Genomic DNA, 18,261 nt, shown 5'->3' on the forward strand with positions numbered 1-18,261 from the left:
TGTAGCAGTTTGAGCACTGGAATAAGACACTGGGGTAACAGAGTTTGAATCCTGCCTCGACCAGAGAAACCCACAGTATAACCTTGGGTAAGTCACATTTTCTCAGCCTCAGAGGATAGCCGTGACAAACCCCTCTGAAGAAACATGCAATGAACACCCTCTGAAAGGTTCACCTTTGGGTTGCCATAAGTCAGAATCGACCCGAAGGCCCAGAACAACAGCAACAAATGTGTATGGTATATGCATGACATATCTTAAGGAAATGATTCCTTCTGGAGAGGGGTGAGAATATCATATATGCTGGGGCAGGGCCTGAGCAATGGCTGGGTAGGTCTGCCTGAATCTTCCCAATGCTCGGAAATGGATAATTGCAGTAAAAAAAAAAAAGCTCCCAAAGAAATGTTGATTCTTTCAGGTACAAGGAACACAAAAAGGTAAAAAAAGTAAACCCTATTATTATCTCATGAAGATTCAGAACATTTTAGTTTCATTATTGTGTAGGATGGAAAATCATGGAGGAATTCTGTCCGCCATTAAAAAGACAAATGAGGCAGCTAGAGGCTATTGAAAAGAATTTTGAGATAAGAACTTCAGCCTTGTATCTGCCTTAAATCGGGTGTAATTAACCCATAAATTATAAATGGACAGTAGCCTGAATGAGAAGAGAAAAGAGGACTGTTCACTGTTAATTGTTTAAAAGGGGGGGAACCCCCTGCTAGCTGTTAGCTGCCTTAAAGTTAAGACAGAGAGGGAGAAGGAGGAAGCTGGGAGGTGGAGAAGACCGAATAAATGCCAAATAAATGTCAAAAAAGTCAAAAATATTAGGGGGGAAACTTTGGAAGAGAGGTGTAAGACAGACTGAAAAAATTAAACCTTCAGACAGAGCTTTTGTAAGACTGTCTAGATTAGAACAAACTGAACAAACAGAAATGTTAAGAAGTTCCCCTAAAAATGGGTACTCCTTCAAATACACTCCCAGTGAATCAAGGAGAAGAAAAGGGTGAGGAAAAACAAGAACAAGGAGGTGCAGATTCAGGAACAGGAGTAAAAGCAGGAATGATGGACTGTGAACAAATGATGAATAAACTCACACAAATTATGAAACAGGAAAATGATATGAGATTTAAGGAGATGAACCATCTTCTGGAAAGACAGAAAAATGAAATAGTCCAAGCAAGAGAAGCAGAAAAGCAAGTTGTTTTTTTGACAGCAATTCAGAATGAAAGAGAGGCTATGACAAAGCAATTCCAATTACAAATGCAACTTGAAAGGAAAAATTCTGACAGAAAATGTATGGAAATACAAAGAAATATAAAACAAATACTAGAAGATGTGCAAGCATTAAAATTAGACAGTAAAGAATGCAAAGTCACACAAGGAAGACACCAAAGAGAGATTCAAGTTAATAGAGACAAGCTTTCAGAAATAGATAAAAGACTCATATATCTACAGGATTATCAAAGAAGAACCAATTTTGTTATCAAACATATACCAGAGTCTGGGAAAAGAGACAGAAAATATGATTTGAAAACAGAAATTTTGAAATGGTTACAAAAAATCTCCTCATCTCTCAATTGGACTGAGTCAGATTTGGAAAGGTACACCGCATCGGACCAGGGATGAACAAGATAACACCATGAGATGTAATAGTAAGAGTAACAAATTACAACTAAAAGGAAGGATTGATGAATATGATGAGGAAGAATCCAGAAAAATAAAAATTTGATGAGGCCAAAGTAAAAATAATGACTGCTGCTTGCAAACGAAAATGTGGAGGATGTCGATGAAACCATGCACTATTGCATTGATGAGAGCGGGAATTTATTATACATGGGGACATGCAGGAAAAGCAGTATAAAAATAAACAGTTTATTATTATTATTATTATTATTATTATTATTATCCTGTACTTCTGAAATTTCAAAAAGCAGGGAAAAGATATAGGATTGAATCAGTGGAACAAGGACTACAATTGTTGAAAGATCTTGGCATATATAACAAAGAAAAAAGAACAACTGGAGAGTTGAGAAAATCTGAAGGAAGTGGAGAAGTCATTCAGGTTGGAAAGCTCGGAGGAGAAGAACTACTGGGAGCATGTGGAGGAAGTGAATTTCCATAGAGGAAAGGAGAATTTAAGCAATCAAGTTTAAAGTCAAGTTTATTGTTTTTACGAGCAGTGGGGGGGGGGGTGGGCAGTTTCTTTGGCCCTTGGGATGTCTTCGTCACCCCTCTCCACAGGGGTAGCTTCAGTGACTGGGGCTAGAGCAATGCGCTCTAGCAAGAAGAAGTGGAGAGGTAAATGGGACGTGGGGAGGGAGTGGAGGGGAAACACGCGGAGGAGGGAAGGGATATGTGTTGCACAAATTGGAGCCATTGGAGAAAGAAATAAACAGTACTATGTTAGATAAACTGAAAATTTCAACTTTAAACACCAAAGGTTCAGGGATTAAACGAAGAATTGAAGCTTTATTACGAAGGGACGCAGCAGAGGTTATCCTTATTCAAGAGAAGCACCAACCGAAAGAGGGGGAAAATGAACTGAAACTGAACTGGGCAAAGAATTATGAGAAAGCATTTGGAAGTTCTAAATCAAAGGGTGTAGCAATAATAATTGCAAAAAAAATGTAATTTTGTATTAAATAAGGTAATAAATGATTATGAAGGAAGATATATAATAATACAGTGAGAACTAGGTGAGGATAATTATGTATTTGTGAATGCATATGCACCAAATGAAAAACAAGAAGAGTTTTATGAGAGAGTGTTAAATAAATTGGAAAAAATACAAAAACAATATGTGATCATAGCCAGAGACTTTAACATGCAAATGGATAAGATTAAAGACAAATCTAACCCCTCAGTAAAGGATAAACATAGAAATATAACAAACTTAAATAACATAATGAAAAAAGGGAATTTAAAGTTGTCTGGAGATCAGTAAAAGGGGATGAAAAGAAATATACATATCATTCTGCTGTACATAAAACATATACTAGAATAGATTACATTTTTGTTTCAAAAATTATGATAAATAAAGTTTTAGATACTGAAATATCAAGTATAAAAATAAGTGACCATGCTTTGGTGAGTGCAGAAATTATTATTAAGAAAGATTATGAACAAATAAAGAGGTGGAGGTTAAATACCAAGATAATGAATTATAAAGATATAGTAGATAGCATTGGAAAGGAATGGCAAGAAATATGGGATATAAATAATAAAGATGTGACAAAAGGTTTGCTATGGGATATGATGAAGGCAGTAACTAGAGGAATATGTATAAACGAATCACATAACCTTCGAAAAAGACAAGAAGAAAGAAAAAAGAAATTAGAAACAGATATAGAACAATTGGAGAATAAATATATAGTTAATAAAAATAAGCAGATTTATATGGAATTAAAGGCAAAAAGGGAGGAATTGCCAAAGATAGAAATAAAGTACAAGAAATTTTGATTTATTTAAGAAGGGAATATTTTGAATATAGTAATAAAAACTCAAAAATGCTGGCCAGGTCCACACAGAAAAAGAAAATGTAAAGTATGATAAATATAGTGAAGGATAAAGCTGGGAATATGTGCAGATTGATGAAAGAAAAAATATAAATTTTTGAAGAATTTTATAAACATTTATATCAAATAGGAAAAAAGCCATTAGATCAAATAGAAAAATATGTAGAAAAAAATTGGGGACAAATATTAAAGGAAGAAGATAATGAATTACTGGAAAAACCCATTGAAAATGTAGAGATAATAGAAGTAATTAAGAAATTAAAAAATGGGAAAACTCCAGGATTGGACAGTTTAGGACCTGAACATTATAAGGTGTTTGTAAAAAAATACTAGTTCCAAAATTGTTAGAGTTATATAATGGAATAATAAATTGAGAAAAAATCCTGGCATCATGGCAGCAATCATTGGTAATATTAATACAAAAAAAGATAAAGATTTAACAGATCCAGGGTCATATAGACCTATATCAGTAATAAATCAGGATGCAAAGATATTAACAGCAATAATAGCAAATAGAATGAATAAATGTATGTATAAATATATAGGGAAAGATCAATGTGGATTTGTGAAAGGAAGACAGATGTCTAATTTAGTAGGTAGAGTTTCGAGTAAAATATGTGTGATGGGGACAATAAAATCAAAAGCAGGGATCTTGGCATTAGATATAGTTAAAGCATTTGACTGTGTGGCATGGCCAACATTAAAAATAATTATGAAAAAGTTCATAATGGAGGAAAAAGTAAAGGCCTTAATAGACCAATTATATTGTAATAATTCAATTAAAGTAATTGTCAATGATGGAATTACAAAGGAAATAAAAGTAAGGAGAGGTACAAGACAAGGATGCCCGCTTTCACCAATATTATTCGTAATGGTTATAGAAATGTTAGCAAATGTTATAAGGAAAAATAGTTGTTTCGAAGAAATAGGATTGGAAAAAAACATAAAATCAGTTTATTTGCCGACGACATGTTATTAACTCTTAAATATTTAAAGGACAAAATAGGAAAAATTAAAGAACATTTGAATCTATTTGGACAGATAACAGGACTTCAAATTAATTGGAATAAATCAGAAATGATGTTATTTAATTATACAAAAAAAGAGAAGAATTGGAATTTATGAAACAAAAAGAGTTAGGGATAAGAATAAAAAGTAATATAATATATTTAGGAATAAATATAACAAAATATTTAAAAGAAAAGGAAGGGAATTTTTTTATAGTACTATGGAAAAATTAGTAGAATATAAGAAAATTCAATTATCATGGTTTGGAAGAACAGCATTAGTCAAAATGTAAATTTTACCAAAATTAAATTTTTTATTCAGAATGATACCACTATAAATATCAGAGGTAGAATTAAGTAAATGGCAACGGTTACTAAATGTATATTGTAATGGAGGAAAAAGAAGTAGATTAAATAAACAATTTTGGTACGAGCTCAGAAAAAGGGAGGGTTAGGCCTCCCTAATATAAAAGGATATTATGAAGCCAACCACTTAAGATATGTAATAGAAGGTATGTTGGATGTACCAGTTTTGGATTGGTTAGAAATGGGGGGGAAAGAGATAGATATGAAAATAGAGAAATTTAGTTTTAAAGAATTTAGTAGGAAAGAAATTAAAGAAATTGAAAACCCATTTATGAAAAATAGATTAGAAATATGGAATAAATATAAAAAAGTCTTAATGTATGAAAACTCAATGATAACACCAATAATAATGGAAATTCTTTTCCAAAAATTTAAAAGACTAGTGACTGGGTTAGGTTTGAATGTGACTAGCACTGATCTGCTGTCATGGTCTCTGTGTGCAGCTATCTGTTTATCAGGGGAAAGTCACCCAGTACCACTTATCAACCTGCACTGGTTGATACGAATATTACGGATGCCCTTGTTAATAGAGTTTTGGAATTATGATAAATTGTTTTAATTTCTGAGAGTGTGAAGGGTATAGTGAATCTATGCTGTCTTGGTGATCCTTTCCAACACATTTCCTTCTTTCTGCTCAGAATGTCAGATCACTCATCATGCACTAGGATTCCCTAATGTATAATGTGATATTTACTACTCCTTCAAGCACAGATGGTATCAAACATGTTTTCTCCAGTTCCGCATGAACTCTAAAGCTTTGAGAATGATGATTATCTAACCTATAATTTCCAAACTTGTGATTCTGGCTGCCTGTGGAATTGCAGCACCAACAAGAGCTTGGAAAATTAAGAGCCAAATAATCTGGATTTATTGAAATTGCCATATATAAAGGATCCTTTCAAGGGAACATCTGCTTGAGGCTAACAATGAAGCTTGGACAGCTCATCATTTACTGCCAATGCTTAATCTGGAGTCTTTGGACCAGAAAAAGCTGCTGCTTGGGTGAGGGTGGTTGTTTATAGCTGGGTATTGCATGAAAACAGAGCAAGAAATGCAAGTTTGGACGCTTGTGCATCATTGGGAATGAGCACAAACTGTAATGGCACTTTCAGAGGTTTCATTACTCCTCATCTTTCTCTTGACTGATATTTTGAACAAACGTTTGGGCTCCATGTGCAGCTGGCAACGCCACATTCAACAAAATTCTGTTCGTTCCAAAGGAGATCTTCTCATCGGGGCATTTGTGTCCATTACATCTGCAGAAATGTTATTAAATGACTTTAGGGAAGCACAGGGAACATCCTACAGATCTTGGTAAGGAAGAAGAGGCTAGAAGTATGGCTTTGACTCAGTTTAGTATGATTTAAGTGGGTCTGGTTTAAAGTGTTTTAGTGTTGACACAGATGGATCAGTGGTGTCCCTAAAGTTGGTGTCCCTCTCATTTCACTCTATACTCCTTAGGCTTTTCTGGACTAATGTTAAATCATAATTCTCATAAAACTAGCAAAATTAAAATTCTATCTTCAAATTACAATATTGTATACACAACCTAAATGTATTTATATAGACATAGTGAAGATTTGGTTAAAATGTGATGTTTTAAAAAATTTTTTTTATAAAAGAATCATAATTTTCAAATTTTCAGGGGCTGAGGGAAATCAATGAAAATGCTACATAGTTACAAACTGCATGCTGGATTTGAAAGAATATAGACTAATTTATACTGGTATATTTGCAGCAGATTAATTACTTCCAGGTGCTCAAAGAATACTAAACAGAAATTATTCCTCCGTAGACAATTATATTCTTGAAGGACTGATGTGGCACAGAGACTAGGAACCATGTTTCTTTCAAAAGAAATAGTAAGAACTTACATCAATTTTGTACCAAACCACATCTCTGTCTTTAAATTCTTTAATTCTAGTTGTAGTCTAAATGTATGTCTCTGCATCAGGATACAATTGATGGATGAAACCTCTGCAAGAGAATATCACAAGTCCATCTGCTACTCTTATATGTTTCCTATTTTATTCTCAAGGTTTCCCCTGGTATAATAAGCAAATAAAGTGCATTTCTACCTTTGATATAAACTTGTAAAATTAATTCTGAATGCAGGATGTTGACTAAGAACTACCAGCTTGTCTTTGCCTTTGCTTTTGCCATTTATGAGATCAACAAGAATGACAAGTTTCTGCCCAACATCACAATGCAAGCAGCAATCTGGGACAATTCATATAGTTCACTGAAAGCCAGTTTGGCCACATTGGTTTTCCTCTCAATGGGACGACAGAAAGTTCCCAATTACAAATGCAATTGGGAATACAATCTCATAGCCATCATCGGTGGTCACACCTCTCAAACGTCCCTCCAGATTGCCAATATCTTAAATATATATAATTTTCCACAGGTAAGAATGGTCATACTTCATGCCTTAGTACAGATTTTTTTTCTTCCATTGCCTCTACTTCTATATCCTTCTCCTAATTTGTAAATTTGAAATGGTCTTGTCAGTACTGTGTGTCTACTCAGTTAACAGTTCAGTTGTGACTTTGCCACTGTTGTGAATTTGTTTTAGTAAATGCTGCACACTGGCTTTTCATTGCCTTGATTTCTGTTTGGGCCTGGCATCTGAGTTCTATGCTCTAGCAGAGTAAATGTAAGATACATCTCTGCATGCCTTCATAGAAACCAATCCCTGTGAAACTCAGTTCAATGATTCCATGTTTAAATAGACTTGCACCACTCTGTCCACTTCCCTCCGGGTTTTGGAGAGAATTTGGAAAACATTATTTCTAACTGTAGTAGGATGGATGATGGGGAAAATGTCTGGGTCAAAAGAGCGATAAAAGCTAGGATCTCTTAACTAAGCAAAGAGATAGAGAGGCTAAGCCTCACAATCCAGAAGGTACTCCACATATTCATGTGATGCATGCTTCTGCCAACACAAGGGATGGGAGAAAAGTACATTATAATTCATTTGAGGAGGGGACTTTATCCATTTCATACCTTGCAGAACTCCATACATTCCTGAAAAGAAGCCATGTGCAGAATTCTAGATATTTCCAAGTTTAGGGCAGCATAACATTGTTCCAAAACTGCATACATTAGGTGAACAATTATGGAAAAAAGCATGTATTTTTCAATGTGCAGAGATGTGCTTTAGAGTGTGGTGAAAGTGGCTTACATTTTATAAATGCTCCACAAATATTTGCATTTGGAAAAGTATGCAGAGAAATGAACAATCAATTCTGTGACGGATTGAAAGGCTCTTGCAGTCCAGTCCAGACCAAAATAGGGAAAAGTTGGAAAGTAAGGTGGGCTTGTAAACCTTCTTTTCCCCCTTCTATGCAAGTAGATATAGTCCCTTTCTATGAGAATATGAGGGTTTCTGTGATTGTTTCAAGTACTATGCATATTTCCCATAATTTACTGTAGGGATAGATTTCAAAATTACAGATGGCTTTGCTGCTTAGAAAAGGGGATTTGCAGGCAGAAAATATGCTTAGTGCTTTTCAAAATGAAAAGGAAAAAAGATTCTTAGACAGAATACATGATCAAGAACATGTTCTTTTCTGGAGTAAATAAACTTGCTCCTAGGTGCAGGCTTCAGTCTCATTTCAACAGTTATATTTCTATTCACAGTTGCCACCTTAATTTCAGCTTCTGAAAAGAGAGAAACTGTTTGGCTGCCATCATATTAGTTAGTCTCCATGAGAGTAGACCCAATGAATCAGTTGCTAACAACAAATTTCAATGAAAAATCTTATTGATTAGTCAGCTGACCATATCAATAGAAGACAAAATACAAAATACATAATACAACATCTAAATGTTAGAATATCCAAATACATACAAGGATAAAAAATTGATCACACTTAAAAACTCATATAAACTTAACTAAAAAGTTAAAACAAATACAAGTAAAATTTAAATTAAAAAATTATATAAAACAAACTACAGTCTACAACGATCTAAAACAGAGTGGGGAGGAAGGAAGGGATGTTGGAAATGTTTAAATGAACTCATCTCCGTGGCATGAAGCCCAGTTTTGCATGATACATTGATCTCTCAGTCGAGCAACTTTTACAATAAATTTTACTACTCAGCGCAATAGATGTAAATTCTCACCGGAAAGGAAATAGGACAATCTGACAGAGGATCCCAATAGGTCAATCTAACCAAAAATGGTTGTAAAAGGTGGGCTCTCTCATTATCATATAAGCAACAGTCAAAGAGGATGTGTGTAATGTCCTCAATGGCAGGAGCAGCACAAATGCATCAATCAGTTGTTGAAAGTTCAGTCGACATGTAGAGAAAGCCAACGAATTCAATGGGCTTTTTTTCTCAGGACTAACAACAGAGTTTGGGCCTTTGTTTGTAAAGGCTGGTTCCAAAAGGCCCCAAAGGACTGTGGTGAAGGAAGTGCAACACATGGCTCCTTTGAAGGAATACAGAATCAAAAGTATAACTTATGTGAAGCCAAACTGTAGCACCATCACTTTAAGTGAATTGTGCAACATAGTGGGCCCTCCACATTGGCTGGGGTTAGGAGCACAGGTCTCTGGGAAAGTGGAAACCCCGCAAATAACAAAAACCCCTATTTTTTAACCTGAGAGAACCCCAATGTAGGAATCTCCAGGTCCTCCAGCATGACCTCTGGCTGATGTTGACCATAGAGCATCATTGGAGTAACTAGAGATTCCTAGAGAGAGCACACTAATCAAATCTGTCAATAATCATATCTGCAAAAGTCAAAACAGCAAATGTGGAGGACAGACTGTATTCTGCAAAAGACAAACAAGATTAATCACATGTTAAAATATGTAAAACATATTATTCTACACCATGGTCAATGAGCTGAACATTGTGGGGAAAGGGGAACAATGTGTTTGCAAGGGAAAACTTACCTTTCACAGTAATTAAAAATGGGTATAATTTTCCTACACTGCCAAGTGAGTGAGTCTTGCTCTGCTCAAATTCTGGCATCTGGACCAGAGTGTTTTTAAATAACCCTCTCTTCTATTTATCTCTTTGTTCCAAAAGCTAAAAGGGTCATGTTCCCCTAACTAAAAGAAGAACTGCATTTCATTTTATTTCTTTCAAAAATATGTGTTTCCTCTCCACTTCTAGCTCAGTTATGGGTCTTTTGACCCCATCTTTAGTGATAAATTTCAATTTCCCTCTCTTTTCCGGATGGTGCCAGATGAAATCATTCAGTATTTTGGGATTATTCAACTGTTTGAGTATTTTGAATGGAATTGGATTGGTCTCCTCATTCCAGAGGGAGAAAGTGGAGAGAGATTTCATCGAATCCTCAGTGCAAGTCTTGTCCAGAAGGATATTTGCATTGCTTTGACACTATCTGTTCCCACAGTGACAAATGACAAGTTACCGTTCCTTCATAAAAGCCTAAATGCCATTGCCACTGCTCTTCTCTCAAAAAATATTAATGTGATCCTGGTTTATGGGGACTCTCAATCTATGGAGGGTTTTCAAGTTATTCTAGGAAGGCGTGAGTTTTTTCAGAAGCAACCTATGGAAAGAGTTTGGATCACAACTGCTCAGTTGGATGTCACAAGTGTTTTCTCAGGGAACAGGTTCACAGAAAGATCCCTCAATGGCACCTTGTCGTTTGCCCTCCACACCAATGTGGTGCCAGGATTTCAGAAGTTTCTGCAGAACCTAAATCCCATTCAGTACAAGATTGATCAGCTAAAGGAGTTTTGGTCCAGTGCCTTTATGTGTTCTCTCCCACTGTATAACCTGAATTACCCAGATGCAAACAATTGCACTGGGAAAGAGAAAGTTGGAAACCTTCCTGGATCTCTATTTGAAATGAGGATGACTGGTCAGAGCTACAGTGTTTACAATGCTGTCTATGCTGTAGCCCATGCTCTTCATGCTGCCAATTCATTGAGCACCAAATGGAAAGCAATGGATACTGGGCACAGTTGGAGACTTCTGAATATTCAGCCCTGGCAGGTATGTCCTGGGTAAAATGACTACTTAGATAAATTTCTCATTACCTGTCAGCTAAGATGAGTCACTTAATCAGACAAACAAAAACATCCCTCACAATAACATTATTTATAATTCTATCATTTTAATAATTGTTGTTGTGCCTTCAGGTCATTTTCAACATATGAAAACTGTAAGGCAAAAGTATCACAGGGTTTTCTTGACATGATTTGTACTTGGGATGGCATTGCCTTTGCTTTGCTATGATGCTGAGAGATTGTGGCTTGCTCAAGGTCCCCCACTGGTTTTCATGACTGAACTGGGATTCACATGCCAGTCTCCTAGTCACACTATACACTGGCTGTCGTTTTCATCATGTGTGCTTGTGTATGCATGCACACAAACCCACCAACTTTTAAACAGACATGCTAGACACCATGCTGAGGGATTGTTTATGAAGCGGGGAAGGCCCCACCTGGAATATTGTGTCCAGTTCTGGGCGCCACAATTCAAAAAGGATGTTGAAAAACTAGAATATGTCCAAAGGAGGGCAAGTAAAATGGTGAAAGGTCTAGAAACCATGTCCTATGAGGAATGACTTAAGGAGCTGGGGATGTTTAGCCTGGAGAAGAGAAGGTTAAGAGGTGATATGATAGCCCTGTTTAAATACTTGAAGGGATGCTATACTGAGGAGGGAGCTGACTTGTTTTCACTTGCTCCAGAGACTAGGACCCGGAGCAATGGATGCAAGCTACAGGAAAAGAGAGTCCACCTCAACATTAGGAATTACTTCCTGACAATAAGGGCTGTCCGACAGTGGAACATACTCCCTCAGATTGTAGTGGAGTCTCCTTCCTTGGAAGTCTTTAAACAGAGGCTAGATGGCCATCTGTTTCGGGATGATTTAAATTGGATTTCCTGCATGGCAGGGGGTTGGACTAGATGGCCCTTGCAGTTTCTTCCAACTCTATTATTCTATGATTCTATGATTCTAAGGAAGGAGAATTTGTATATTTCAAATTCTTATAAAAGCTCTTTTCCTAAACACTGCCAGCTAGAATTCAAAGTACTTGCCAGGACCTATGAAGCTTGGGTTTAAAAAAACAACAACATACTCTTCTCATTAAACCCTGGCTGAATTTTAGATGTTTTCACAAAGGCTTTTTTTCAGTCCCATCACTATCACAGGACCATTTGGTGGCAGCCAAACATGAAAGCTTAGACTACAGCACTAAACTATTATAACATTGTTATCCCATTTTTAACTGCTCTGGCTGTGTCCTGTTGCTTTCTGGGATTTGCAGTTTAAGGAGGGACATTTAGGTCTCACTGAAATACAAGCCTGAAAATGCAACAGGAGGTAGCCAGAGCAGTAAAACTGGAATCGCAGCACTATATAAGAGTGTAATGCAGTGAAGTGGTGAGAGTCTTCTTGCTGGTTGCTCCAAGGCTGTGAAATTCCATTCCATGGGAACCCAGGCAGGCTACCTCTCTGCACTCATTTCATTAGTCTATGTTCAGAAATAGTTTTGGCAGCAGAAGTTGTACTTCTTTCCCCCCTTTCATTATATTTTAAATGCTTTTTAGCTCTCTTAATTTACTCCTCTCTTTTAATAGGAAATGGTATTTAACCAGTCTTATTTTTTCTATACCATTATAACTAAATGGTTTCAGCTGCATTTCTATTCATTTGTGTGATAAGAAATGAAGAATCTGGAACTAGAACAAAGGCAGTATGACAGACAGATAATAGCTACCTAGTTAGAAAGCAAATCCCTACTCCCACGAAGGACCCAAACAGACAGGCCAAAATAAAGCTACTTTGGGTTACTTTGGAGGTAAGCTGTTTAAATGACACATGGATCACAGGAGGCCAGAAGATGCACCAAAGATTTTCTCCAGTCCTTAGGACTGGAGCGTGACTTTGGCGTAGCTTCCAGCCTCTTAGGACACATGGATCATTTAAACAGCATACCTCCAAAGTGAACCAAAGCAGCTTTATTTTGGCTAATCCACATAATCATCTTTTTTGTCCTGCTCCAATTTAGCTACGCTCATTTCTGAGATACATCCGCTTTAACAATAGTGCTGGGGAAGAAATCTTTTTTAATGAGAACGGGGATCTGGTCTCTGGATTTGATGTTATCAACTTGGTCACTTTCTCTAATCAATCTTTCCAAAAAGTCCGAGTCGGAGGAATTGATCCCCAGGCTTCTGCAGGCAAAAGGTTCACCATGAATGGCAGTGCTGTTGTCTGGAATCACAAGTTTAAAAAGGTAGATTCTCCTTTATTTGTCAGGAAAAGAGATTTTTTGCAAACGAAAACTAGAGAAAAACAAGAGGTCACTTTTGACACTCAAAGGTTACCTTTGCCACATGGGGAATAAAAATCATTCCAAAGTGTTTGCATCCTAAAATCATAGCATCTTTGAGTTAAACGGTATTTTTGTAAGATACCCCTGACCCTATACAGACCGACAGAAAATGCTCTCCTGTGGGCGGAGTCAGGGTGCAGTGTCCTCATGCTGGATACACTAACCCTGCCCCCAGGGGCCATTTTGGCATGCGCCGGTCCAAAGAATCATTATCCAACCAAGAACTTTATCACACCCACTTGTTTCTCACTGCAATCACAGTAAAAAATTGAAATGGTAACTTAGCACTTTGAAGGCAGCCATCTTCACATTGATTATCTTAGGGCTGCTGCCCCCATTGCACTCTCTTCCCTTCCCTCCTCCCTCCCTCACTTCCCATCATGCCTTTGGGTTCTTTTGAGCTTTTCAACTTTTGTTGTGTAGTTCTGCAGCTCTGTAGCTCTGATTTAATGTTTTATTTTTCATTTTTAAACAAACAACACTACTGTGAGGCTTCAGGGCTGTGGATTTGTGTGAAAACCAAAGGGTTATTTTTAATAAAATAGCAAGGGAGGAAACATCATGTGAGTGCGAATTGCACAAATGCCCCGGGAATGGCTTTTCGCACCCATGGCATCACGCAATTGGAAGCCCATTCACAGGATTTTCCCCTTGAAAGAGAAGGAACAGCTGGGGGATGGGGCAGCCACAGGAGGGAAATGGGATTGTGCTATCAGTGTTGCCGATGCCACTTCCTTCTCAATTAAATCATGGTTTAAAAGTCTCATGTGATTACAAAAAAAATGGAAAGATAGTGAACCACCTCATCTCACATAGGAAGAGTGAATTTTTCACCATTCTGAATACTCATCTTTGTGCTTCACATTAGATGCCTCCTTTTTCAAAATGTGTTGAGAACTGTCAGCCAGGATACAGCAGGCTTGTTCAGCCGGGGAATTATGTCTGTTGCTATGACTGTGTTCAATGTGCTGATGGGAGGATTTCAGACCACATTGGTAAGAAAAAGAATATAGTGTCATATGGGGAATACTTAATCTGCTTTACATAGAGGAGTATTCTAAACCCCAACCACTTCCTTTCTTACAAGCCACAGAAATAAAAAGATTCTAGGAAAGACTGGTTCTTGGCCTTGAGTCTTATGGGGGAAAAAACCAACAGATAGGCCCTATACAGACCAGTGTGGTTCATGTCGGGGCACAGCATTCTGATGACGCATGCCCTGACTCTGCCCCTAGGGTGACATGATGCCACATGCTGCCTCAGACAGTGCGCAGCATCATGTGGCATCTCTGCCATTGCATCCAGATGACACAGCGCTGAAGGTGCACCATATAGCCATGCCGCCACAGCTATGGCACCCTTTGGACGGTGCAAAAAGGAGCCACTTTTTGCAGCTCCTTTTTGCACCCTCCAAAGGTTGGGTCTGACCTGGCCAGGAAAGCAACAGCCTCCCACCTCCCCTTAGCAGAAGTCTGTAGAGCCCCATAGTTACCATAATGTTTTCCAGCTCAATAATTTGCAGTGTGTATTCCTCAGGTTCCAGCAGCAAATATTGTTATATTTTATGTTAGAGGAAGGAAAATAGGGGTTCAGTTTATGCTTAGGATACCAGACTTTGCAAGTGCATTATTGTTTAGGAGAGCCTATGCAGAATTAAACATAGCAAGAAGTATCTGTGTGTTCCACTAGAAAAGGGCTTCAACATTTCTGGGAACTTCAAATGTAAGTCCTTTGACAATAATTGGTCTGAAAGATCTGCCTCCGGAAGAAAGCTCTCAAATTGTTCAGGACATGAGGGAGGAGTTTTGGGCTGAATCTCTTCTCAACAAATGTTGCCAAGAAAACCCCATGATGAGCTCGCCATGGGGTTCTCCTAAGTCAGAAATGATTTCTAGGCACACAACACAACAGCAAATAATGTGTTTGGTATACATTGAGAGGATGTTCTCTTGTGAATTATTGTGACCCTTCTTATCTGCCCCTTGGAAGACAGAGAGAAGGGAAAACCCCAGTTATGATTAAGAGGAACTCTAGACAAGAAAAAAAAATCTCTGGAGGTCCCAGGTTTTCGTCTTGTACTACTTTATTTTGTTTTGGAGATCTCTCTACAACTTTGGATTGCTGAAAATACACATTTTGAGTAGCACTAGTTCAACTTCCTCTGACATGGCTCTTTATGGTATTCCTATGTGTAAGCTGCTAAGATTCACAATGTAGCATGGATTTTGCACAGTGTGTTACAAAGAGTCCCAATGAGAGCTGACAGAAACTTATTAATTCCCAAAATAGTGAGAATGCATCCCCTTTCAGTTTTATGTTTGCAGCCATTGCTCACTGTTCTGTTATACTAAAGATTTGTAATATGAGGATAGTAATAGGGCTCAACTTGAGTCAGGGGAATTTGTGATCAGTGAGATATAGTTGGCCCTCGGTATCCACGATGGATCAGTTCTGGGACTCCCCCTGAAGAAACCAAAATGCGTGGATGCTCATGTTCCCTTGTTACAAATGATGGTGCACATGGCCTCATGGCCATTAGAGACCTCTCCCGTTGTCCCCAGTTGAAGGCTGCCCTGTCACCTCCCTTTCCCTCACTTCCCCCTGTATCTTTCCACCACCCCAAGACCCCTGCCCACATTGGGCATCACTGGTATAGAGCATAAGGGATTAGCCAGTTCTAGTTTCAGAACCTTTCTGTGTTCAAATACGTAATTAAAATACATATGTTTGGAAAAGATTGTTTGAAATACACATGCAAATGAAATGACAACTTATTTAGAAACAAAAAAAGAATTATTTATAGCCAACATATCAAATATTCTCATGGAAGAAAGAACAAAATTTGGTTAATTCAGATCTAAGTGAGATTGATTTCTAAATGAAATTTGAAGAATGTTTGCAGTGGTTTGGGAAACATTGAGAGCTTTTTCATGTATTTCAGATGCAAGTGAATGTGAAAAGTGTCCAGAAGATCACTATCAAAATGAGAAGCATGTCCAATGCCTTCCTAAAAGAGCCATTTATCTATCCTACACAGAACCCCTGGGTGCAGTTTTGGCATCCTCTGCAGTCTTCTTTTCAATAATCACGATTATGGTAATGGGGACTTTCATCCATTACCAAGAAACTCCCATTGTCAAAGCCAACAACTGGACCATTACCTGTATTCTGCTTGTCTCTCTGTTGCTCTGCTTTCTTTGCTCCTTTCTTTTCCTTGGCACTCCAGGGAAGGTTTCTTGCCTTCTCCGGCAAACAGTCTTTGGGGTTGTCTTTTCTATAGCTATTTCTTGCATGTTGGCCAAAACTATCACTGTGGTGCTGGCCTTCATTGCCACAAAGCCAGGGAACAAGATGAGGAAATGGATTGGGAAGAAGCTGGCAACATCAGTGATCTTCGTCTGTTCTGTTATTCAAACTCTAATCTGTGCTGTTTGGTTAATAACCGCACCGCCATTTCCAGAGGCTGACATGCACTCCCAGCCGGCTGAGACCATCTTGCAGTGCAATGAAGGCTCTGAGACTATGTTCTACCTTGTCCTGAGTTACATGTGGCTCTTGGCTTTCATCAGCTTCACAGTTGCTTTCTTCGCCAGGAAGCTGCCTGACAGTTTCAATGAAGCCAAGCTGATCACCTTCAGCATGTTGGTCTTTTGCAGTGTTTGGGTTTCCTTTGTCCCAAGTTACCTGAGCACCAAAGGGACAAATATGGTGGCCGTAGAAGTCTTCTCCATCTTGGTCTCTAGTTTTGCTTTAATGGCTTGCATCTTCTTCCCCAAATGTTACATGATTTTATTCAGGCCTGATCTAAATGTAAAAGAACAGTTAGTAAAGAAAAAGCATTGATATTCATTCCATCTTATTATTTATGCATAGTAATCTCATTTAATAAATCCATTTATGAAAGGAACTGTTTCTCTATTAGGGAATGCTAGTGGATTGAGACTACTAGTGGAAGTGAATGTTTTTTTTTCTTCTCTTTCCCCGCATATTCACATTTATGTTCACATAATAGTGCCACTGTATTCTGCTGTGGTCAAGCCCCACCTGGAATAATGTGTCCAATTCTGGGCACCACAATTTCAAAAGGATGCGGAGAAACTGGAGCATTTCCAAAGGAGGGCGACTAAAATGGTGAAGCGTTTGCAAAAACTTATGAGGAATGGGTTAGGGAACTGGGGATGTTTAGCCTGGAGAAGAGGAGTTTCAGAGGTGACCTAATAGCCCTGCTCAAACATTTGAAAGGTTGTTATAGTGAGGAGGGACCAAGCTTCTTTTCTGCTGCTCCAGAGAACAGGACCCAGAACAATGGATGCAAACTGCAGGAAAAGAGATTCCACCTCAACATTAGGAGGAACTTCTTGACAGTAAGGGCTGTTCGACAGTGGAACACACTCCTTCCTCGGAGTGTAGTGGAGTCTCCTTCTGTAGAGGTTTTAAACAGAGGCTGGATGACCATTTGTCGGGGATGCTTTGATTTAGAATTCCTGCATGGCAGAATGGGGTTGGACTGGATGGGCCTTGTGGTCTCTTCCAACACTATGATTCTATGATTCTATAAAATTGTTTATTGGCATCAGAATTTATAACCATATACATATATTGTTGCCATGTGTTAAGACTTCTATTATAGTCTTTCCCTTTATCCCTGAACTTGAAAAAAAATTTTTTTTGTCAAATTCCCCACATAATCGTTGTTGAGAGAGCCAATAACTATAGAATGAGACATTGTGATATTGGATCCTTTTTGATAGAACCGGTGCTTTAGTTTATTTCATTGAATAAGCAGTGTGATGATATTCTTAGCATTTGATATTCTTTACTCTGAAAATCTTGATGATATCATAACATGAAAATTTAAAACAGTAGAATGTAGGACATTAATTTTATAGCCTGCCAGCCTGCCTGTCTGCCTTAATTCCTTCCTTCCTTCCTTCCTTCCTTCCTTCCTTCCTTCCTTCCTTCCCTGTCCTCTGTCTCCCTTGTCACCCTACTCTTGAGATAAGAAGACACAAAGCTTCAATTTAATACCAATGGAAACATAAT

General features: G+C 37.9%; 2 protein-coding genes across 2 annotated transcripts; both read left to right on the top strand.

The window, feature by feature from the left end:
- The first annotated feature begins 951 nt into the window (after positions 1-951).
- Positions 952-10,882, top strand: LOC149303894 (vomeronasal type-2 receptor 26-like). The gene is made up of 3 exons (XM_089480852.1): positions 952-1,190; positions 7,001-7,292; positions 10,016-10,882. Exons 1-3 carry the CDS (start codon positions 952-954, stop codon positions 10,880-10,882), a joined length of 1,398 nt encoding a protein of 465 aa, XP_089336978.1.
- Positions 10,883-11,456: 574 nt separating this feature from the next.
- On the top strand, positions 11,457-17,061 carry LOC149303895 (vomeronasal type-2 receptor 26-like). Its single transcript, XM_089480853.1, has 4 exons — positions 11,457-11,684; positions 12,892-13,119; positions 14,087-14,213; positions 16,160-17,061. Exons 1-4 carry the CDS (start codon positions 11,457-11,459, stop codon positions 17,059-17,061), a joined length of 1,485 nt encoding a protein of 494 aa, XP_089336979.1.
- The last annotated feature ends 1,200 nt before the right edge of the window (positions 17,062-18,261 follow it).

Source organism: Sceloporus occidentalis, unplaced genomic scaffold (assembly GCF_023333645.1).
Source record: "Sceloporus occidentalis isolate IW3139 unplaced genomic scaffold, rSceOcc1.0.p SCAF_14, whole genome shotgun sequence".
Lineage (NCBI taxonomy): Eukaryota > Metazoa > Chordata > Lepidosauria > Squamata > Phrynosomatidae > Sceloporus > Sceloporus occidentalis.

What these genes read in the sequence shown, in the direction of transcription:
- LOC149303895 (XM_089480853.1), top strand. Translation starts at nt 11,457, where the DNA reads ATGTTTAGCCTGGAGAAGAGAAGGTTAAGAGGTGATATGATAGCCCTG. An exon ending in ACATACTCCCTCAGATTGTA is followed by an intron (nt 11,685 to 12,891) that starts GTGGAGTCTCCT and finishes GCTCCAATTTAG; the next exon opens with CTACGCTCATTTCTGAGATA. An exon ending in GGAATCACAAGTTTAAAAAG is followed by an intron (nt 13,120 to 14,086) that starts GTAGATTCTCCT and finishes GCTTCACATTAG; the next exon opens with ATGCCTCCTTTTTCAAAATG.
- LOC149303894 (XM_089480852.1), top strand. Translation starts at nt 952, where the DNA reads ATGGGTACTCCTTCAAATACACTCCCAGTGAATCAAGGAGAAGAAAAG. An exon ending in CAAGCAAGAGAAGCAGAAAA is followed by an intron (nt 1,191 to 7,000) that starts GCAAGTTGTTTT and finishes TTCTGAATGCAG; the next exon opens with GATGTTGACTAAGAACTACC. An exon ending in ATATATATAATTTTCCACAG is followed by an intron (nt 7,293 to 10,015) that starts GTAAGAATGGTC and finishes CTCCACTTCTAG; the next exon opens with CTCAGTTATGGGTCTTTTGA.